At 42.2% G+C, this 22,782-nt stretch overlaps 1 protein-coding gene across 1 annotated transcript in view; it reads right to left on the bottom strand.

Moving 5' to 3' along the window:
* Window positions 1-2,842: 2,842 nt before the first annotated feature.
* Window positions 2,843-22,782, bottom strand: part of kif1b (kinesin family member 1B) — a 77,249-nt gene continuing 57,309 nt past the window's right edge. Inside the window, exons 23-47 of the mRNA XM_056273846.1 lie at window positions 21,945-22,123; window positions 21,166-21,303; window positions 19,411-19,662; window positions 16,047-16,165; window positions 15,510-15,595; window positions 15,057-15,186; window positions 14,487-14,640; window positions 13,820-13,910; window positions 13,607-13,725; window positions 13,351-13,406; window positions 11,788-11,896; window positions 11,340-11,406; window positions 10,945-11,029; window positions 10,384-10,489; window positions 8,169-8,283; window positions 7,737-7,870; window positions 7,477-7,538; window positions 7,231-7,376; window positions 6,866-7,126; window positions 6,669-6,740; window positions 5,772-5,893; window positions 5,439-5,591; window positions 4,432-4,624; window positions 4,094-4,212; window positions 2,843-3,976 (exon numbers count right to left, since the gene is read on the bottom strand). Coding sequence (XP_056129821.1) covers window positions 3,934-3,976; window positions 4,094-4,212; window positions 4,432-4,624; window positions 5,439-5,591; window positions 5,772-5,893; window positions 6,669-6,740; window positions 6,866-7,126; window positions 7,231-7,376; window positions 7,477-7,538; window positions 7,737-7,870; window positions 8,169-8,283; window positions 10,384-10,489; window positions 10,945-11,029; window positions 11,340-11,406; window positions 11,788-11,896; window positions 13,351-13,406; window positions 13,607-13,725; window positions 13,820-13,910; window positions 14,487-14,640; window positions 15,057-15,186; window positions 15,510-15,595; window positions 16,047-16,165; window positions 19,411-19,662; window positions 21,166-21,303; window positions 21,945-22,123 — 3,111 coding nt within the window. The 3' untranslated portion in view covers window positions 2,843-3,933. The remainder of the gene's footprint in view (window positions 3,977-4,093; window positions 4,213-4,431; window positions 4,625-5,438; window positions 5,592-5,771; window positions 5,894-6,668; window positions 6,741-6,865; window positions 7,127-7,230; window positions 7,377-7,476; window positions 7,539-7,736; window positions 7,871-8,168; window positions 8,284-10,383; window positions 10,490-10,944; window positions 11,030-11,339; window positions 11,407-11,787; window positions 11,897-13,350; window positions 13,407-13,606; window positions 13,726-13,819; window positions 13,911-14,486; window positions 14,641-15,056; window positions 15,187-15,509; window positions 15,596-16,046; window positions 16,166-19,410; window positions 19,663-21,165; window positions 21,304-21,944; window positions 22,124-22,782) is intronic.

The following is a 22,782-nucleotide window of genomic DNA, read 5'->3' as shown; positions in this document are numbered from 1 at the left end:
TTTTACAGCAGGTTACAGTGTAAAGATGTTAGAAAAAAATACACTAACATGTGGCATGGTCTTGCAATGTAAACTGTAATTAAGGGTGAGATCAATATTGGGACAATAACAGATTCTGATAACATTTTTGGAACACATTTTAAACATTACAGAAAAACACTAACTATACTAATCATACTCCTGCATGATTATGTTAACTGAAGAACTAAATATAACATAGTTTAAAAGAGGTCACTAAAAAGTTGCTATTGCAGACAATATAAACCCTTACAGGAGTATTAGATGTGTGAGTGGTACTTTTTTATTGGGTTTGTGAAGAAAGGAGTAGAAAATAAGGGATGATCTGTTCTGCTAATGCACAGTTTGTACTTTTATTGTTACCTCATTCACTAAACAGTTCAATGGTGCAAGATTACCGTACACAGAATTAGGATATCTGCATGACACGTCTATGCTATACAGCGAATGGATTATAATTATTACAAATACAGGAAACATATTTACATTTTAATTCAAGCCCCATACAACACAGATATTTACAAAATAAGTATGAAAATGAAACCAATCTGACAAAATAAATGTACAGTGTTAATGTCTCGGTTTGTCATTTCTTGGTGAACAAACCCAAAGGGAATGCAATTAACAGATATTAATCGTCAGAGGGGGGAAATGCAAAATATAATGGCTAGTTTTGTTTGAAAGGCAGCATGGGAAAGTGTTGAGGTGAGGAAAGACACCAGCACAAACAATAGTATACTGTCATTTTGGATGTCTTAGCACTAGCTACTTTTTATTATACTCCCTGATATTAGAAAAGAATTACAATCCAAAGAGCGAACACAGGCTTTGTTAAAAATCAAATGGCTAGCTAGTATGAACAGTGAGTAATGAGAAGATACGCTTAAAATAAAAGAGCAATGTTCCATTCAAACCACTTTCTAATTTAAAGGAAGCACAAACGTAATCCACTTCTCCGGAAACAGGTGTGATGGGTTACATTTTACTTCTCTTTTGTTTCTTTTTTTCAGTGGTGGAAAAACAACAAAGCAAGATCCTGACAGTACATTCAACTCTTGAGATCAATCCAAGAGAGGCTGCCATACCCTCATTTGGTTCATTCTGAGCACAACACTTTAATTGGAGACATTTTTTTAATCGGTTAGTTATACCTCTTATTAATATGTGCAAAGAGCTGCAAACTAATATATATATATATATATATATATACACATTGCAAACAATAAATAGTGACTCAAAATTAAATGCCTCGACTGATTAGTAGCCTAAATGAAAATTTTTGCTCTGACAAGTATTGATAGGATGTCAATACTAGATCATACATGTCATTGTTCAATATGTTGTCAGTGAGAGGCAAACATTACACTTTGAACAGTGCATAGAAGACGCTCCAAAAGCTGAAGAATTAAATCCTTGTTCTGTGTGGGAACTTTAGTACGCAACACACTTCTCAGAAACCAACAACCCGCCAGGAAAGCTTTGCATTTTTCTGACCAAACAGGCTGGCTGACCTGAGGGCAGGGCTTTCCAACCATTTTCAATAGTCTTTGAGAAAGGGTTGTCTTGTCTGCGACATCCGTAACAACCGCAAACAATAAAGATATGTAGCTTTGACTTTACATTTGCTCAAATACTTGGATGGGCAGATGTTGAATGCCAACCAGAATTAGTGTCTCTGTCTCAAAACCATTCAACTGAATTATCCCTTTTAAGAGTACAACAGGCACACTGCTGGTTTGCTGGCCAGAGTGCATTGATGCCCACCTGTACCATTCATGGCATAAAGTGCTACCTTTTGCTGAGACAGAGGAACTATTTCTGTGGCCATTACATGTTAAGAACTAAATCTAGCAGCCACAATTGGTCTTGAATGTACAGAGCAAATATTTTCACAAACAAAATTATAAAAAAAAAAAAAAAAAGGTTTGAGTATATTTTGTCCCTTTGATACTACTTCTTTCTGGTAAACCTTACTTAACACAGAGATACTCAACATACCACGCAAAGCTATCCAGAGTAGACTTACTGAGATGTGTGGTGTCTTATCGTTATTCCTTTGTGAAGGTGTCATGTCCAGACTGTGACAAAAAATTATTTTATACTGAATTTGTCTTAATCTGCCCTCATCTTGCTAGTTACCATGTGTTAATGTGCAAAATAAGACCCCCCCCCCCAGTATAGCTGGATAGAAACATAAGAAATATAAATGACCTCTTTTCCATTTCAAACTCAAACCAAACAATCTCATATAATAAAAATAAATCAATAATGTTCATTCAAAATAAAAAGCAAAATCAAACCAATACAAGTTAGTTAAGAGGTTTAGTTTCAACAATGCATGATGAAAAACAAACCTGTTAAATAATCAGTATTTGCCTCAAAAGATATTACTTGATCCTTAGCTGTGACAGAGAATGGACCTATAATACAGGCCATGTCATACAGTTTTTAAGTTCTCAAGGCAATATTCAGTAACCTATTATAACTACCGCAGTCAAGGCTAGAACATCCCTCCTTCATTCCCTTGGTTCCTACTGTCATAATTTCACTGTGTTTCGTCTTCAGCGTCACAAGTATGTGATATTTGAACAAAAGAAAACACGTCAACAAATGCTGAGGTTCTCTGAGCGGCGAACCTTAACATGTTAGGGGGTAAGAAAAGTGCTAAGAGCCAAAAGATCTGAGAGGAATGTCTTTTAATGAGAGGCAACTACCACACCCATCCTGGGACATATGTACATATGATATTCTCCTCAGAGCACGGTGCTTCCATATCCTCCTCATCCCCAACCCCCTAACCCCCCCCCCCCCCCGCTAACTTGGTATGTTCCTGTTCTGTTTGTTCGGTGACTGAGCTGTACAGCAGATGCAAAACAACAAAAGCAGAGAGGTATCTGCCATTATGGGATCTATCAGTAATCTTGATGCGTCCTTGCGTGTCTCTTCAGTAAGCATGTAATTCTAATGTCCACACGTATAATGGATGCATGATTGCTTTCTAAGTCACTGACTGATGGCACTACTGGGGTCGGACAGGTGTGTATATACAGGGGTGCTAGGTTGGGGACATGACTTTTACATGGACATCACTGGAAATCCAACCCAGTCGTCATGTCTCACGGAGCGAGGACCTTGACTGATTTTCTGTGTCCACTTATCGACTCTAAAGGGGTGGGACAGGGGGAGTTAGACTCTACTTTAGAAGGAGGCAGCGGCCCTAATGCAACATCTCATAATGAGCTTAAAAACCTAAGAATTCACTAGCAGCAAATAGTTCTATAACCAGCCTTGCTTTCTGTATAAGAGTTGTAAACCCATATTTTCATTTAGAATTTCCTGTTATTTTTCCCCCTCACAGTTGCCACTACCTTATCTGTAAATTCTATTTCGTCAGTTGTGAGTAAGCAAACCTGGTCTTCTCCTGAGGACTGCTGCAGTTGTCATGCGGGCATAAAAAAAATAAAAAATAAAACTCTTCTGACAGACAGATAACACTGATAGAGACAATCTTTACAGACGATTAGTAAACTGAAAAATAGAGTGGCCAGAATCTGTTTCTGAAGAATCGTGCACACACAAGTAGACTACTACAACATGCTACTAGTTAGGAAGGATTACAAAAAAAGACCAAAACATCGTCATTAAAAATAAAATAAAAAAAAAAACACAAAAGGCGAGAGGGGAGAGGTATTGAAGGAGGGGGGTGGCCGGGTCGGCGGAGGGTCGCGGGGTTTTTTTTCCCCTCCAGAAACTGAAACGTTTTAGTCGCTTGAGAGGAGACTGAAGCCACAGGTCTACGTACAAGAGAAAACCGCCAAGAATCACAATGGTTAATACGTGTTAACGCTTGATAATGTTCGAAGGCTAGTCAGAGGAATGGGAGCCATGGTTTCACGTGAAGCAAGTCAACTTCAATCAGTTCTTCATTAAGCCGCTGCGCCTTCTTGCCAGTTTGGATCTGAGGGTTAGACACAGAATTAGCTTCTGATGGGAACAAACTAGAACTTAATACAAATAGAGCGGATAGTGTCGTAATGTGTTAAGTGTGACAGGAGAGCAAAGTGTGAGTACATACCTTATCGTTCCTGCAAGGAGCGGATTGAATGCGTAGAGCCAGTCGTTCATGTCCTTATCGTTGTTGGCCTGCAGCAAGATTCCTCTGTGCTTTGTGCACACAGCAAATGTGTTTGGAGTCTGGAGAGAAAACGCCAGATACACTGGTAAAATGCGAGTCAAAGACCAGTTCATGTAAAAAGTAATTAAATTGCTGAACTTTTCCTCATTATGGAGTCTCTGTGGCAGTTAATACATCCATTTAGTATGCAAAAGACTTGTCATTATGCTTGGAATGTGTCTGCAGTAATCACATGTTGCGTAAGAAAGAGGCATCAGCTTGACAGCCAAAATACCTACCTTGAGCATTGCCTGCTGGTCTTCACTGTATTCCACCTGTGCTGTGGATAGGTTGAGCACTCCTCTCTCCACTGGGTCCTTGTCACTGTTGTAGATGAAGACATAGGGCCGGCGCACAACCACAAAGTGCTTCACCCATGAATTGGAGCGTGGCTCCATGAAGCTCAGGAAACCCTTCTTAGACACTACAGAGCTGATATGGCATTAAAACAAGAAAGAAAGATTGCTCTTTACATCAAGAAAAAACGGTTATAAAATCCTAAATGCTGGCTATGCTCATCTTTTGCAGGGCCAAACAAGATCCATTCAGTTAACTTTCAGCTACTTCAGTTAAGCTTCTTTTTTTTGTGTGTGGATTTTTCCCCCTTTTTTCTCCCCAGTTGTATCCGGCCAATACCCCACCCTTGCGAGCCGTCCCGATCTCTGCTCCACCTCTTCTGCCAATCCGGGGAGGGCTGCAGACTACCACGTCTCCTCCGATACAAGTGGAGTTGCCAGCCGCTTCTTTTCACCTAACAGTGAGGAATTTCGCCAGGGAGACGTAGCACGTGGGAGGATCATGCTAGTCAACCCAGTTCCCCCTCCCTCCTGAACAGGTGCCCCACCCGACCAGAGGAGGCACAAGTGCAGCGCTCAGGACACATACCCACATCCGGCTTCCCACCCACAGAAACGGCCAATTGCGTCTGTAGGGACGCCCAAACAAGCCGGAGGTAACACGGGGATTCAAACCGCTGATCCCTGTGTTGGTAGGTAACATAATAGACCGCCACACCACCCGGACACCCACTACTTCAGTTAAGCTGAGCGGCTCAATTCACTTTCAGCTCATATCAGTCAAGTTGGGCAGGTCAAATCAGTTCACATCAACTCTACCCATCTTTGTGTTATGTACATGGGTGGCATGATGGTTCTCATTTTACCAATTTTTAGAAATTACGCTGTAGCACAGAGTGTAAAGAGGCATATGTTGTAAAAAGATGGTCAAAGACAAAAGCTCTCCTCACCCTGGCCTCATTTCCTCAATGTCAGGCACCAAGTTGAGGAACTCGTTCTTTCCTGCACGGGCCAGGTAGGAGGTCTCCAATGTGGGCACCATGGGGAAGTTTTCATAGTCTGAGCAAGACGGGCTGGAGGCACGAGAGCTATTCTCTGGGGTCCTTAAGAACAAATCATACTACGTTAGCATAATGGCGCCACTGTAGCTGTCAACGGTCTAAAGCCGTGAAACATAAACATAGTTTGACTTTAAACATCAGCTGGACATAACCTGCAACATTTTACATGGGTCATTTCAAATCAAGAACTAATAATCTGTAACTGGGATCAACGAGTCTTACTTCTGGTCCATGGAGCCACAGCGAGAGTCAGACAAAGAGGGACAGGTGGAGGAGGGGGTGAGGGTGGCACTGCTGAAGCTGGTCACCGACGGGTCACGTCCCATTGGTGAGATGTCAGACAGCTTGAGGGGATGAGAGGGAGAGAAAGGTATTGAACATGGTGGCTTCTGTTTGTAAAATACATACACAACAACAGGGGGAAAAAAACAGAAACAGGTAGGGTTTTTTTAATATTTTTTTTCCCTCTCAAATCAGGTCACATAAAACCTGAAATCAACTTTATGGGTATATTAGCTCATCTTGGTAGCAAAACAATAAGTACGTAAGACAATAAGTGATTACACCAGACAAATGTATAAATGAACACCAAACAAATGTACATTGCTTTCAATACGTATTTCAGCACATCTAGCACCTTTCATAATAATGTCACAAGAAATTACCTGCCCTCATAGAGCTGGGAAATCATATGCCCAATTTGCAATTTCTTAAGAGTTCCCAATTAGGAATCAATTCCCACTGCTTTAGCAAATTTACCCCTGGACACCTTAAAAAATGTTAACAAAGTCCTACTAATCAGCTCATCATTTTTCCTTGATTGTTTCATTTTATGTTCATTTTTTTTCTCCTATTCTATTTTACACAGCTATATGTGTAATGAGTGTTTACTCTATGGTAGTTGAAGGGAGCCACAAGAAAAGCCATTTGGCTTTGGCTCTTCCAGCCCATTCCTTGCACCTTTTTTAAGATCTGTGCTCAAATAACAAGTGTTGTAAATGTTGTATTCTAAATTCTGGGTATATGTAAAAAAAAAACCTCTGAAACTAAAAACTTGATCAAAAATGAATAAATCAAGGACTGGCATCCTTACTGACAGATTTATGGGTTGAAGCTCACCTTGCAGTCGCTGATGCTGTTACACACCTGGTTGTATTCGCTGTTGAAGGTGTGAGTCAGAAGGCGCAGGCACTTCAAGGGAACAAAGCAGAGAAAGCTCATTACTGCTTGTCAAACACACAGCGCTGTCACAATCAGCATATGTCAGACCATAGACGACATATCTCCCCCCCGTAACTACATTGTTGGGCTCTCACCTTGATGGCCAGCTCCTTCTCGCGATCCACCAGGCTCTCGATGTCAGCTGAGTCATAGCCGCTGCTCTCGCTGGGTGTGACCGCGCTCTCAAAGGTGGTGCTAGAGATCTGTGAGGAGATGGAGGTGGAGGTGGACAGGGTGTCTGAGCTCATGCTGGGGGACAGGGACTCACTCAGGGACTTGGTGGTTGTAGTGGTTCCTGCAGGGGCTGTCTCTCCTAGCTTCTCCCTCAGCAAGAGAAGGTGACGGGTCTTCTCCACCTGGATGTATGTAGAGATGCAGGGTTACCTCTACATTTAATGAACACGAAATCATTCTTTTACAGTGATACTTTTGTATTTACAGCTGAATTCATAGCACACACCTCATGCAGTTGCTCCATCTTCTCCAGCTCCCACTGGTGCTCAACAATAAGGCTGTCTCCTCGAGGCCTCCAGCCTGCCAGGTTCTCTTCTCCACGCACGTACGCCACTGACGTATCCAGGATCTTCCTCCTTCTCCTCTGCATTCCTGCACAGGACGAAAACATACGTATAAGCGTAGAGTTTGGGGGGAAAAGAACATGGATGGCTGCTACCAGTGACGATGTAGTTCTGGAAAGAGCGCTTACCTGGGCTTCCAGTGTCCGACATCTTGCACAAGCTCAGCTCATAGATGCCTGTCACTCGGTTGCTGCAATGGAACAAAATAGATTAAATGTAAAATGGTGTAGCGTGATCTGTTAAACTCTTATTTCAAAGGCATCTGGATGTGGAAGTAACACAGGATGTTTGGGTTAGCAACAGGATGTTGCTTATTCACCAATAAGGACAGATAGAAACTGTTTCTTTTTTTAATTGATCTTTTACATTTGGTATGAAATTGCCTTACCAGTCAGGGGTTTTGGAGTATCCACTCCCAAAGAGGTTTCTAAGAGAACGAGGAGGGGAGATCTTTGCGTCTCGGGAGTAGAAGACCATACAGATGTCTTTGGTAATTATGGCGGGCTGAATGCAATGGTCAAGCTGTTGAGCGTAAACACAGTGGGCAAATAAGTCAGGTTGCTGCACAGAAAAATTCCCAGAACAATAGAGATGTCCATCCATCCATTATCCAAACTGCTTATCCTGCTTTCAGGGTCGTGGGGATGCTGGAGTTTATCCCAGCAGTCATTGGGCGGCAAGCGGGGAGACACTCTGGACAGGCCGCCAGGCCATCTCGCTCTCTCGCTCCCTCTCTCACACACACACACACACACACATATTCACACCTAGGGACAATTTAGTATGGCTGATTCACTTGACCTACATGTCTTTCACTCACCTCCAAGTAAGCAGAGAGCGTCATGTAGATCTTCTCTCCATATGGAGTGACTCGGTTGAGCAGGAGTGAGTTGTGCAGGGAGCTGTCCCACACTGCCTCGAAGCGGTAGAAGGTCCTTGATAGACACAAAAGAATTTCTATAGCTCCAAACAGGTGGAACGCACAACAATAAAATTTGAGCATTGTCAAATACTTAACACTGAAAGACAGCTACACAAATACTAGTGGTTTTGGACTAAGAAATACATTGTAGCTACATATGATTAAACTGCAAGTTTGCACAAAAAAAAGAGCCTTGTCACATAGTGCGTCTCAGCATGTCAAATTTGCATAAAAGTCTTCGACAAAAGAACAACAGAGGACATGGGATTTCTCTCTGTTTAGGATGACTGTAAACACCTCTTGGAGCTTGAACAGTTAAGATACTGTGCTGAAAGAAGGGGCCCTCCATCACACATACTTATCCCTAACTATGTCAGAGTGCAAGGAAACACACTGAGAGAAGACCATGACAACAGGCACATCGTCACACTTGATAACAGAGTGGTAAGAGACATGTTGACAGCTCTGTAGGGAAATAAGACTGGGGAGATGACATGTAGAGCACACCGGGTGATTGCATCTACACTATCCTTTAATTACATCTGTGAAACTAAGCAAGCTGTTCCCAAAAATCCTGGATTCTCAAAAAAACTTCGTCTGATGGAAAGCACAGTCATGGTAACCAATACTGTGTGAAATGTTATAATCTCGCACAGTTTTGCCCTAGAAACAGGGCAAAATATGCCACAAAGGCTCATTTTCAATGCCATTTTGTTCTTGTTTTTTTTTGCTGATCTATAAACTACATAGGTAGATCAGTTGAAGACTCCATTTTGCCAGATTTTCCTGTCAATCTGTGTGCATATACTCTAAAATGAGAGTCGGGGTCTATATTACAGATGAATCATCGCTACAGTTCTTGTCATTAACAGCAGGGGGCACTCTTACAAAAAAGACTGACTGTGGCCTGAAATGCCTTACTAGTGCCTCATTGGCCAACAGTTACACATGCTGCTCAGACTCAAACATTTTATAAAAGAAAGTATTAGTTTGGAGGTGCCACAGAAGTTTCATATACTATGATGGTTTGAACAGGGTTTCGGTTGGATCATTAACTAAAAGAAGGGATAGCACTTCGCACTTCGAATTGCTGTAAAAACCAGTCAGTTCTTTTCTCAGAACAGAGTGACTTGCATTTTTCCTCAAATGTGATATCTCAAAATGTTCTGTACAGACTGATTTGAAAGCAATCCTAACGCAAAGTTTATGAAAAAAGAACCCGACAACGACACACAAATGATAGAAAATGTCTTGCTCTAAATCTAGAGGACTAAAGAAAGCCATAAAGGTCCAAGTCTGGAAGGAGCTTTATGTTTCTCTGGTTACAGGTACCTAGTAATATCCATATCAATACAAAGCCTGCACAAAATCAAGAGTCCAGCCGCAGCAGGAGGAGAGAATGCACAGGGAAACAAAAAAGAGAAGCAGAAAGAGTCAGGCAGCAGAAGTAATGGGGCAAATGAACAAGAGAAATTAGAAGCAGTGAAAATGGAACAGCTCATGCAAGGGTTTAAGTGTGCATTCAGACAAACTTCAGGCACAAGCACATGCATGCGCTCACACATTCATACATCAGACACTAAAGGTCATTACTGCATTTTATTTCTAAAGTGTTAAGTGCTTTGGAGCCACAGAGGAAAACTATGTGGCAATGACTTGATTGCAGTGGCATGAAGTGAGCCAACTTGTTCCTACTGGTTGCTGCACTGTGTTGAAAAATGAGTTTCATAATCAAAACAGGCCGCCAATACTGACTACAAACAGAATGCTTGAAATTAAGCTTTGCTCGATGTGGTATGACCTCAAGTGTGTCCAAATAGACTATCCACTGTGCAATGCAATGCCCGTGTTTGCATTGTGCAGTATTGTGTTGTGTGTGCATGTACCAATTTCAATGACGAAATTTAAATCCAACTGGTGATTATCATAACAAAATCAACAATTTAAACGAAAAACTCAATTATACTTTTCAAAAGACCCATTATCAATGTTTTCTTTAAGACCCTATTTTACAAAAAAAGGCTTAGCTGTGTTCCTTAACCATCTCCTATGTAAAGATATAGTTTTCTTTTAGGTATTCAGGAAGTTGAACATGTGGAAGTATTTCTCCTACCTGTTGGAATTGTGGGATGATTTAATGTTCTTAGCAGAGATGATGTTGAGGGACAGCACAGCATCAGCAGCGCTGTCGTCCACCTCCGCCTTGTTCCTGATGCGACCTGAGATGGATCACAGCAACATGACCAGTCAAGATCTCGGCTACTGAAAAGATAAATCACTCATATAGCCCCTGTTTTTCAGAATATGTGTACATGATGGGTGTATTGGCTTGGTGGGTTGGATTAGTGGTGTAACACACAGTCCCTGTCACCAAAAACTCACAGGTTTAATTCTCACAAACATAAGGGAATGATCTGTCCATCAACAGGCACGAGTCTTGTTGAAGAGTCCTTGAGCGAGATGTTTTACCCCCCACTTGCTGATTGTAATTCACTCTGGATAAGAACTTCTGATAAACGACTACAAAAAGCAATACAAAGCGGTGGTTTCAGAGAAGAAGCATAAGTAAGACTCCTCGGGTTTATATCAGTGAGCCATAGTGTCTTGCCTCTCTAAAGCCAGCTCTCTGTAATGAGGTATGACTAGGATTCCCCTTTGGGGGAAGAGCACTCACCCACAACCAGTTCACGGACATCCTTCCAGTGCAGCTCGCTGCCCTTCTCATGGATGAGAGTCACCGTGATCCTCCGTTGGATCCCCTGCAGCAAAAGATGGCAGGGGTTTAGGATTGGAATCAACGACCATACACAACCATCACAACTAAAACAAAATCAGAACACTGACAAGCAGCCTGATACGAGACGTATTTACTCAATTTCCAGAAAGTAAATTGAAAGAATACAGAATTGTAATTAAATACGAAGAAAGAAAGAAAGAAAGTCAATTGCTAAAGTCCAGTTGTAAGTCAACAGGAAAAGGTAAAATGTGGACCCATTCACAATGCAAACTGACTTTACTGCACAAGTAACTAGCATGACTGGTGTACACAGCAAAGGGATTCTCCATTACCTGGTGCAGGAGGTAGGTGCCATGACAGGGCAGTCCTCCGCTGTGGTCCACAACAGCTGGGATGTACCTGAAGAAGGGAGGTCAATCTCAAACATCACACACCATCTGGGTATTCTTAACGGAGGTATGACGAGGTGCTTCCCACAGTAGGATATCTATTAATGATGCTGAATTTCTTCCTGCTCTAAACTCCTTACTTAAGTTTAATACACTTAAATATAAAACATACTGCATATGAATCAACATTACATTTTAGAAAAGTGCATATATATGTAACATTTTATAATCATCTGTTGTTAAATGAATAATAGATGATTAAATTTAGTGATTTTTTTCCACAGGGTAAAGTCATTTTGAGTTGTTTCTGTGAATAAGTGTGGATATGATTGTGTGTATGTGTGTGCATTTGTGTTTGTTAATACATATTTAAGTATTTGTGGAAACTTACTCTCCAGTGGGCTCCAACTCACTGATCTCGAACCAAACCAGCAGGTCATATTTACTGACGCACTGGCCCAGGTTGGACTTGGTGATGGTGTTCAGCTTGGTGGCTGGAACTGACACACACAAACACACACACCAGGTGATATTAACTCTAAATGCACAAACTGACAATGGCTGATACGGAGTGGGATTTAAAAGGGGAAATGGAAAAAAAGAGAATGAAATGCATGTCCTTTATATATTCACTGCTTAGGTAAATGAAAAAAGGTGATGGAAGTGAAAACCTTGGGGGTGGGGGGGATTATAATTTGAATAGGCTGGTGAAACTGAATGTTAAGCCTTAATGCAAAAATGTAATAACCAATATAAAATCTCTTAAATCTAAATTCCATTACCGCTGAAATATGCGGGGCCCATAACCATAAGGGAAATGGCAGTGAGACATCGCGTTCAAAACCAAACCAGTTGTATGAGCCGAGGTGCTACGTGGAGCTAAATCACAGATTACACTGGCACAGACAGCACCCCCACTGTTTGACACATCAGGATTATGTGTCTGTTGAAACGGCCTAATCTCTGAGACACACAGAAGCACATTCTACATGCTTTCAGTGGTGATAGATACGGTTGAAAGAAACATGCATTATTCCCAGTCAAATCTTTGTAGACTGCAGTGGTGCCCCTAATTCCTTAGCCACTGTACTCTGGTACATGTGGCTAAACTCTACTATGTCAGCGGTGTTTATTGAGGATGTTCAACAATCTGATTGACTGACAATTTAGACCAAACATTAAGAAGCAGGTGATACATGCCAGAATGGGCTTAATGTTTATATGCGACAGGAGAGGGCTTGGACTGTGTCAAATAGACAAGTTTCAGCACATAAAACCACTGGGGACTGCTACCTTGCTACAAGCCTGCAGACACAGCACAGCAATGGGCTAATAGCTACCACATGACTACATCTATGGAATAGCTTTCAGCTACTACGGTATCACCCCCACCCCTCCCCACCGTGGTGTTTGGGCACGGTCAGCACGGGGCCGTAAGGCACGGGGAGGAAGGGGAAGTGAGAGAGCTGGTCAGCCCCGTCCTCCAAGCTGGCTACGGCGGTGGACGCCAGGGCGTTGGCATGCTCTGACAGAGTGTCCAGCACCTGGCTGTGCACATAGCCACTCATCAGGTAGCGAATCAATTCGATCTTACGAGCATGGTCTGGGATCATCACAGTGTGTGAGGGAGGAAAAGGTTTGTGTGTATGTGGGGGGGGGGGGGGGTTAAGGTAGATATCAGAGAAGAAAAACAGAGATATGGGTGGTGATGAAAGGAGGATTCAGGGGTTGGGTATGAAGATTGATAGAAGAGAGGTAGAGTGTGGGGGAATGAGAAAAATAAAAGAGACCAAAATCCAAGGGAAGCAAGAATTGAAAGAAAAAAGTGGGAAGAAATATGAGGCATGGAAATATAACTCAAACTGTGGCAAATAGAAAGAAATGATGCTGTAATGACGTTATAAGGTAGAGAACATCCTGTTTTTATGTGGTGCAACAACCCTGAAATCCTTACCTGGCTTAGACAGCGGCATTGGAATAGGATAGTACTTTCTTGATGGCATGGGAGGACTGCAGGAAACATATCAGCAAAGGAGTCATCTTCACATGAACTCTCAATTTGTAAAAATGATTCTTTTTAAGCTCATTTAAGTTGGATGCAATCAACTGGAGGGATCTAATAAAACTTGGGTTTATCAAGTGTAAATTAGGATTTAGTGACTTTTCAGTAATATATCTCTGTGGAAAATGGTTGTCCTAATCCCACTAACCTGATGAGGTCCTGTCCATGCAGGTGCAGTGGGTGTTGCTGGTAGTGGCCAAACACTTCAAAAACAATGGGCTTAGTCTTGATGTACTCAATGAAGGATTCTGTCACCTCCACTGAAATCTGTTAACGTGAGTACAATAAAATCAAAATATGGATTAAGAAATTTTTTTTTTATATTGTTAGCTGTGTATTGTGTATGTGTGTAAACACTCACATTCTGGACATGGTAAAAGCCTAGAGGAGCCCCCTTCCCAGTGTTTTTAAGAGGTTCGGTTGAAAAAGCTTCATCATGACGATGGAGGAAACTGTGGGCAGAACAAATACCATAACAGATGTTTCACTTAGCACAGGATGTAAAGGAATGTAGAGTGTCTGTGTAACTCTTTTTTTTCTTTCAAAACGCTACTTTAAACGCAATTTCACTAAACTGGATTCCACTAATAGCTTTTCTATGATCTATAAAGATCCATATTATTTATCTCATTGTCAACATGTTAGGACTCAACAATATATTTTTGAGGGTTAATGGCCTTGAAAAGATGGTGCACCCTTTGACTTTGATTTGATTGTGTACTCAAAGCCAGTTCAAGTGACTGGACTTTTAAACTTACATTGTCACGAGTTTTTATATTGTAGTTTGCAATACATTACGTTGCAAGCTACAGTACATTACTGCTACATTGCAGCCCATTTATCATCCATCTAGTATCAGACTGTTTGCTTGTTTTGTCCTTTTATTCTACAGCATGTAGAATTCAGTTGGAAAAAAAAGTTACGAATATGGTTTCAATTATCAATTCTACTGTGTGTGTGTGTGTGTGTGTGTGTGTGTGCTGAATGACACTGTCAGTATGACATTGTTTTGGGGACAATGAACTCACTTGAATTGACAGAAGATGTCGGCATATTCTGGAAGGATACCGCTGGCCTGGAGCACTGTCACACGGAAGGTAAAGATGCTTCCTATTTCCAAATGCCCTGCCAGTCCCTCATCAAGCCTCAGTTTAGGATCCACCACGTTACCCAGCTTCAGGTCTGAGGACAAACACAGGGAAGTTTGGACATGTGTTGGGGAGGTATCTGAAATGACCCCAGGCTGAACTTGTGATTGTGAAGAGTGATGGGCACACCCATGCATCACTCTAGAAAACAACAAATGGTTACCGAGCTAATGATTTGTGAAGAACATTCGGCTTTTCTTTCATCAAATACCTTTTTACACATTGCTTCACAATCCGGCCACAAAGTAGCTGCATCCGACAGGTGTGGGTCCCGCAAGACTCATTTCCCTAACTAAAAACACACAATGTTCCTACGTCTCTCAGTTGCTATCAAAATGTTTTCATCCTCCTCCTTTCTACATTCGGGGGACCATCTGCCCTGCAGTGTTTCCCACTGGGCTCTGAGGTCTAATATTTATCAATGGAGAGGTGAGGGTCTGGCAGACGTACCCATCTCATTGATTCTGTTGAGCTCCTCAGAAGGAGTGATGACCTCTGAACTCTGACCTTGACCCTCCACAATGCGCAGCTCCTCCAGGGACATACCAGAACGGGTCATAGCCGTGGAGGGGAAGTCACTCTGAATGGACAGAGAGAGAAAGAGAGAAGGAGAGAGAGAAATAGGGGAGGGGCATTAGAATATAGTTGATTAGCATAGCTTTACCGGTCAATCCTTCTTCCTCTATGGAAAGTGCAAGGTCTTTTCATCAGTTTGTTCAATATTGAATAAGGAATAAGGTTGAAAAAAGTCTAAAATGAAAAAAATAAAAATAAAACACAGTCTTGATCTCACCTCCAGTGCTGACTCAAATGTTCTTATCCTTTCCCAAAAGACTGTGCCAGACAGCAACATACGAATACCAAATCTCTGACTTAAAATTTTTCCACTGACCCAGGGCTTACCTTTTTGAAGTACTCGTCATCAAAGGAGATCTTTGCGGTTCCTGACTGTCTAACTCCTGACCCGTAGTCTGGGGCCTCCTCGTCAGCTACAGACAGAAAAGTCATCTAACTGTCAGAGACACTCAGTTTGAAAAAGGTCTGGATAAAGCCGTCAATGCACATCAAAAGGAATGTAGCAGGAGAAACTGAGGGAGTTCTCTGCTGCAGTGGCTGTGCCTTAAGAGATCCCTATGAACAACTTAACACAAATATTCAAGTGAACTACTTTTGGGTTGGTTTGCGGAAAAAAAAAAGGTTCAGTATTTACTGACTGCCCCAAAAAAAAAACGTCACAGAAAAATATCGGAAACAAAAACTTCCAAATGACACAAACAGTTGAGGATCATTTTCTATAGAGGTGCTGCGTGTATCCCTGGTAGCATTCTGACAGCAGAAATTGGAGCGAGAAATATCTCACAGATGAAAATACTTGTACATCTTAATCTAGCAAAGTCTGACTTCCAGGATGCATGCTACAGAAGAGAGTGAGCAACTCACCCGCAATAGCCTGGACTCCGATGCGCAGGAAACCTCGCACCTCACCCTTCTCCGTCACTATGGCAACACGGTGAACCAAAGGTACACGGTACAGCAGGTTGCTCAGGTACACAAAGGCTCTGTGAGGTGGCAGCAAGAGGCAGAGAGACAAGAATGAAGACCCAATTCTGCTTTGCCCGGGAACAGCTGCCGCATTGCTACAGACAGCATCCATCTCAAGGCAATATAATGCCCCATGCGATGTTAAGAGTCAACGTTCTTTGACGTACAATTTTCAGATCATCCGTAACATTTAAGTAGACAGAATTTCTAAAATTGAACCGGATGTTTTTCAACTCGTACATCCCTGACTGGAAAGGTCAATACAGGCAAACCACAGATGTCTTTTTTTGTTTCGTTTTTTTTTGTAAATACAAATGTCTCGGAAACTCCACAACAAAGGTAACTTGATTGGTGAATTATATATCAAAGAAATAACTACGACTCATTTAACAAGTCAAATCTCTTAGAATACATCAAGGGAGGTTGAATCAGTTCGTCTGGCTACAATGTTTATTGACAGATACGTTTCATCACTCAACTAAGTGACATCTTCAGTTTAAACTGACTGCAGGTATCCCCACCCTTAAAAACAATACAGCTGCATAACGACTGAAACCAACGACCAGTTTCATATGCAAATATAGGTGTGACCATTAACTAGAGTTTCAATGGCCATGTCTACTATTCACAGAGGATTTGGGAATATTTGCAATCACAACATTGTAAGATGGTGACATTTATAAGGGGTGGGGATACCTGCAGTCAGTTTAGATTGAAGAGGTCACTGTAGATGAGTGATGAAACGTATCTGTCAATAAACATTGTGTCCAGATGAACTGATTCAACCTTCTTTGGTTTTCTTACCTGGCTTATTGAGCATGCACAAAGACACTTAGAATACAAATGCAAAAGAACACCTTTGAGTCACATGAAAACCTTTCAGGGCAGATGATTCCAACATCACACTAAACTAGATTAGTGACATAAGCAATACAAAGTGTGGTCCTGTTAGGCGACAAGCTAATCTACTAAAAACAAAAAAAACAAAAAAAAACATCCAAGACCAAAACAAAACAAAAAGAAAACAACATAATATTAAATAACACATACGCAAGGACACCAAAAACGAAGCCACATTTAATGCTGTCAAGACCATCCCTGCAGCATCAGTAGCAGACTGGTTTATTGTGTTGTGGTGCAGCAGCATTTGCTTTAGTCACGCATCAATGTGTTGTTTTGTGGCAGTTGATTTGTGGCGGCCCTGCTGCCCTCCTGTTTCTCTCTACACCCCCCCCCCATCCTAATTCGACCCTCACCATCCCCCCCCCTTCTTCTGGGGAACTCGAGGCTGAGACAGAGAGCCACCACTCTGCCAAATCGCAGAAGTCACTGTGACGCAGGTAGCTTGCTAGTTATTAAAACCGACCGCTTTGGGAGTCTGGCTTGGTTGAAGCCTGCATCGATCCGCTGTCTTATTCTGAGGATTGGTCTGCTGTGTTAATCACAGAGCTATGACGTTTACACCACTGTGGCTAAAGGCTGGATGCAAGATGTGTGCCGTGACTCCAAATGCTGCCGTAGTGCGCTATTATTTTTTAACACACCATTGTGAATCATACAGCTCAAAAACATACACTATTATGCAACAATCCAAATTAAGGGTTAAACAGAAAGCGTATCAAACATAAGGTAAGATAAACCCCGAAACAAAATAGGAAATCAAACAGGGTTCATATAATGAAAGAAAAAAAAAACATCAAGTGAGAGACAAATAAAATGACAGACAGCTAATGAAATTAGCCACAGCAAATACTTAACACACAGATGAGTGTTAATACTGTCAGCACTGCGATGGTGGCGTCTGAGCGGGGGATGAAAAGCTGGGAGTAGGTGGAGAGAGAAGGATGCTGGCTCTCAAGAACTGCCTCCAAATTAAATGTAATTCACACAAAGGGGGCCTATCCTCATAGAAGTATGACTAATCGTATTAAATTCAAAAGTTTCCAATTCATCCTCCTCAGAACCGCAATGAATAGAGAGGATCTGATTTTGGTATGATTGGTACTCCATGAACAAGCTTGTTTTGATGCCCTCTAAATTAATAAGTCCAGTTCAATCGCATGTCTCGCTTCTGGCTTACCAGTTGCACAGCCTAATACGTATCTGCCTTTGAACTGCTATTTATTTACCCCTACTCGCATCATGGCCGGCGAAAATAAGAATTTCAAAATGATGACGTTTTATCACATGGTAGCTGTTGATGATAACGTCTACTCACGCACTGTTCATTATTATCTGTTCACTTGTGAGTCCATTTTACTGCCATTTAGACATTTATATCCAACTGTGAAATATACAAATACACAATATATTTAAGTGGGCTATATCATTGTCCATGAATTGGGATCTTAAAAGAGTGCAGCAATGTTTTGTGTGATGTGGTTTACACTGTTGGCATGGGAGTAGACATATTACTCACAAAATTGACATACAATTTCGAATTTTCTTGTTATCCATTGACCTTTTAATCAAAGAAGCATGAAATTAAACATTACTATCATTTCTCATCCAGTACTGCAATGCCTACATTAACTGAAGGGACGGTTGTGACAAAAACAAATTGTAAGGAATGCTGATGGGATTTCAACTTCTTTTTTTTTTGTGTGGGGGGGGGGTTCCCTTTTTCTCCCCAATTGTGCCTGGACAATTACCCTGTTTTCCGAGCCATCCCGGTCACTGCTCCGCCCCCTCTACCGATCCAGGGGGGCTACAGACTACCACATGCCACCTCCGATACACGTGGAGTCGCCAGCCGCTTCTTTTCACCTGACAGTGAGGAGTTTATCCAGGGGGACGTAGCGTGTGGGAGGATCATGCTATTCCCCCAGTTCCCCCCTCCCCCCTGAACAGGCACCCTGACCGACCAGAGGAGGTGCTAGTGCAGCGACCAGGTCAATACCCACATCCGGCTTCCCACCTGCAGACACGGCCAATTGTGTCTGTAGGGAAGCCCGACCAAGCCAGAGGTAACACAGGGATTTCGAACTGGCGATCCCCATGTTGGTGGGAAATGGAATAGACTGTATAATCGCTGTTTTGACAACGTGGTCAGACAGGCTAAAAAAATACCCATGCTCATGGGATTGTAAGAAGCTATGTGACCAAACGGTGTATGTTATTTCCAGATTTTCATGACTTCTGTTCTTTCCTCGCAAACTGTGCAAACAAACTAACTGAACCTAAAAAAGCCAGCATCCTCCCATAACCCTATTCCCAGCCTGTGTACTGGCAGACGCGGGGAGCCCATGACCGGTCAACCAACCTTCCCACCAGGGTGAACCAGGGGGAGCGGTCGTAGAAGGGGTCCTGGCCATCGCTGAAGATGTCAGAACCCTCCTCCGTGCCTGCGTCGGAGCTGGTGTCATCCACAAATGCTTCGTCATCTATCAGGTCCGACATCTCGCTCTGCCGTTCGTCCGCCAGCTCCGTGATCTCCGAGTCCGTGGTGGAGAAGGTGGGCGAGGGCGTGCGGTCAGCCAGATGCTCATTAACGCACCCATGGAAGATAGGTGAGCTGTTGGGGGTGGGAGGATGGGGGACATAAGCGGGCAACAAGAGGACGTTGGGGGGCAGAGGTTGGTGGGGATCGACAACGATGGCAAGAACCAAGTGGAGTCAACAATAGAGGGAGTTAAAAACATCACTGCTGCTCATTATGAGGTTTAGCTCAGAAGCACCTTTTGGTATAACAGTTACTGTAATTTTAATTTCATAGTGTAGGTGAGTTTTTCTTCAACAATTTACTTAGTGATCAGCCCCCTGCTTTGGATGCCCTGTTCAATACCAGCGATGTCTCATGGTAACATTTCTATATGCGCTGACTGCTTTGTATAAATAAATCAACTACAGCAGGCTGGTCGATATATTTTTTATCCAATGTGCCAAGACAACTTTCTAAAAAAAGGCAGATTGTTTGTACAGCTATTGAACATCAAGTGATAACATCTTAAGTTTGCTGAAACATTTAAATATGCTACCATTAGATGCCACTTTCAAAGGACTACATCTACAGAGTCTTCTGAAACTGTGTTTTTCAAACCGGATCTGTAGAAACCACACTACAGCTGGTTTTCTATTCTGGTTTTCTGTTTTGCCAGGTAGTTAATTACATTCTCTCTTACATGCATGCACATGCACACGCGCACACACATACACACACACGCACACAAGCGCATGCACACACACACACACAGGTGAATGTAATGTGTGCCATCTGGATATTTGGATGAGGATAGAATGACAAATTCTACTTCCCGCACAATCCAAACACATTATGTTGCCAGCAAAAGTCATTCAGGTTGGTCGAAGGTTGAGAAAAAATGCATGACATGAAACTCTGCAAGGACCCCATTGTATGACAAATAAATGAAAATGAAAATGACAAGGCAACTCATATGTATGATTAACTAAAATGTTACAGTATTTTTTTGGACAGACACACAATTTAATGCATGATGTCCACACCAGAATACATTTTGGTAAATAAAAATGCTTTGTTAAATGAAATGAAAAAAAAATAAAATAAATAAAAACAAAGAACAAATGAAAATCACAAACGACAGATGAAACAATAGCTACAACTGGATACACACACACAAAAAAACAAAACATGAGCAGTCTAAGGATACAGTATGGGACACAAATGATGCTACCAAAACATGTGAGATATGAGGATATGATGGCGCAACATAAATCAATTCAACATCACTTAAAAATTAATAATAAAACACAAGGCAGGTAAATGCATGGGTCCATTTCATGAATGATGCAGAAATGGTGCCTGGGCAGTTGACAAAGCCAAAATGATGATAACACACTCCCAAAAAAACAAAACCAGTCACTCTGATCTCTGATACATGTATTTCTTCCTTGAAGGAACTTACTTTTGCTGAATGGCTAAATAGTGACTCTACAACTGTGATGAAATAACAGACACAATGGAAGCTACAAGTACTCTGTGCAAAACTATAGCTTGTAATGGAACACGTGTGTTTTTCCCTTTTGTTGCATTACATACCTCCCCACCAGTTTGAACCAATGGAAGCGATCATAGAAAGGGTCACTCCCTGTAAGACTGCCCTCGCCGTCTTCCTGGTTAGAGGAGGCCATCTCTCCAGCACGGTCATACATCTCCCTCATTTGGTCTAGCCTCTGCCTGTAAATTTGAGCATAGCACATGACAAGATATTAGATATAAAAAGAGATTATAAAGCGTATTTAAGGGTGCTCACAGGAAGGATGCTGCTACAGGAAAAAAACAAAAAAACAAAGACATGACCATTTGCAGATCGGTATGCTTTACAAATTTACAAATGTTGTGAGGCTGCTAAGGTTTCATGGGAAAATTGAAAATTTTGTTTCAAGCAGCAAAATAAATGAGAAATAACCTAGCAGCATTTGAGCAATAATATTGCCAAAACAATAAGCAAATGCAAGATGGAGGCAGGATCGGGGGACAGTTACCATTACATGTATGTAATAAGTGATGTTTTTTGTCATCTTGGACTGTATTAGACAGGAAGAGAGAGAGAGAGAGAGAGAGAGAGAGAGAGAGAGAGAGAGAGAGAGAGAGAGAGAGAGAAGAAATACGGGATGGAGAGAGGTTGGCTTCACACCTAGGATTCTGCGATCAGGCCTTACATGGTGTGTTCTTAAATGGCTGAGCCAACAGGACACCCCCATATGTGACAAAAATAGATCAAATCTCTCAAAGGAAACCTTTCATTAACACAATAAATGTAAAAAACCCCAGGACGAGCTTGTGCCACACCTTCAAGCTATAGTAAGGGCCCTTACTTGAGTTTCTCCAGAGACCAGTAGTGTGTGGCTCCATTCTTGAGGTCCTGAACCTCGACGGCCACCACAGTACGGGGGAATGGCCTGGAGTCCCGGTCCTTCTCTGGATCTTGGGGCAGGAGCTCAGGGGGCAACGGAGAGTACAGCGTGTCCGTCAATAAAACAAACTGGAACTGGACCTGCAGGATGCAAAAGATGTACATGAGGAAATAAGAAGAGTGAAAGGAGATTAAAAAAAACTGTTAGGCAGAGGACAAAAACTGGCAGGGGTGATTAAGTTCCAGCATTTAAAAAACATTTTTTTTACATTTTTCCCTGTTTTTCTCCCCAATTGTATGTAGCCAATTACTCCACTCTTCTGAGCTGTCCTGGTCGTTGCTCCACCCCCTCTGCCGATCCGGGGAGGGCTGCAGACTACCACATGCCTCCTCTGATACATGTCGAGTAGCCAGCCGCTTCTTTTCACCTGACGGTGAGGCGTTTCACCAGTGGGATGTAGCACGAGGGAGGATCATGCTATTCCCCCCAGTTCCCCCTCCCCTCTTCCAACAGGCACCCTGACCGACCAGAGGAGGCGCTAGTGCAGCGACCAGGACATATACCCGCATCCGGCTTTCCACTGGTAGACTCGGCCAATTGTGTGTGTAGGGATGCCCGATCAAGCCAGAGGCAACAAGGGGATTCGAACCGAGATCCCCATGTTGGTAGGCAACAGAATAGACCACTACGCTACCCAGACACCCAAGTTCCAGCATTTTTTGTTGTTAAAAAAAAAAAATTGCACAGTTCATCATACTTTACAGTAGGGCTTTTAATCCCTGAAGACACTCCAAGGTAG

The sequence above is a fragment of the Lampris incognitus genome, chromosome 2 (assembly GCF_029633865.1).
Source record: "Lampris incognitus isolate fLamInc1 chromosome 2, fLamInc1.hap2, whole genome shotgun sequence".
In the NCBI taxonomy this organism is placed as follows: domain Eukaryota; kingdom Metazoa; phylum Chordata; class Actinopteri; order Lampriformes; family Lampridae; genus Lampris; species Lampris incognitus.
This window is presented reverse-complemented; position numbering and strand designations above follow the sequence as displayed.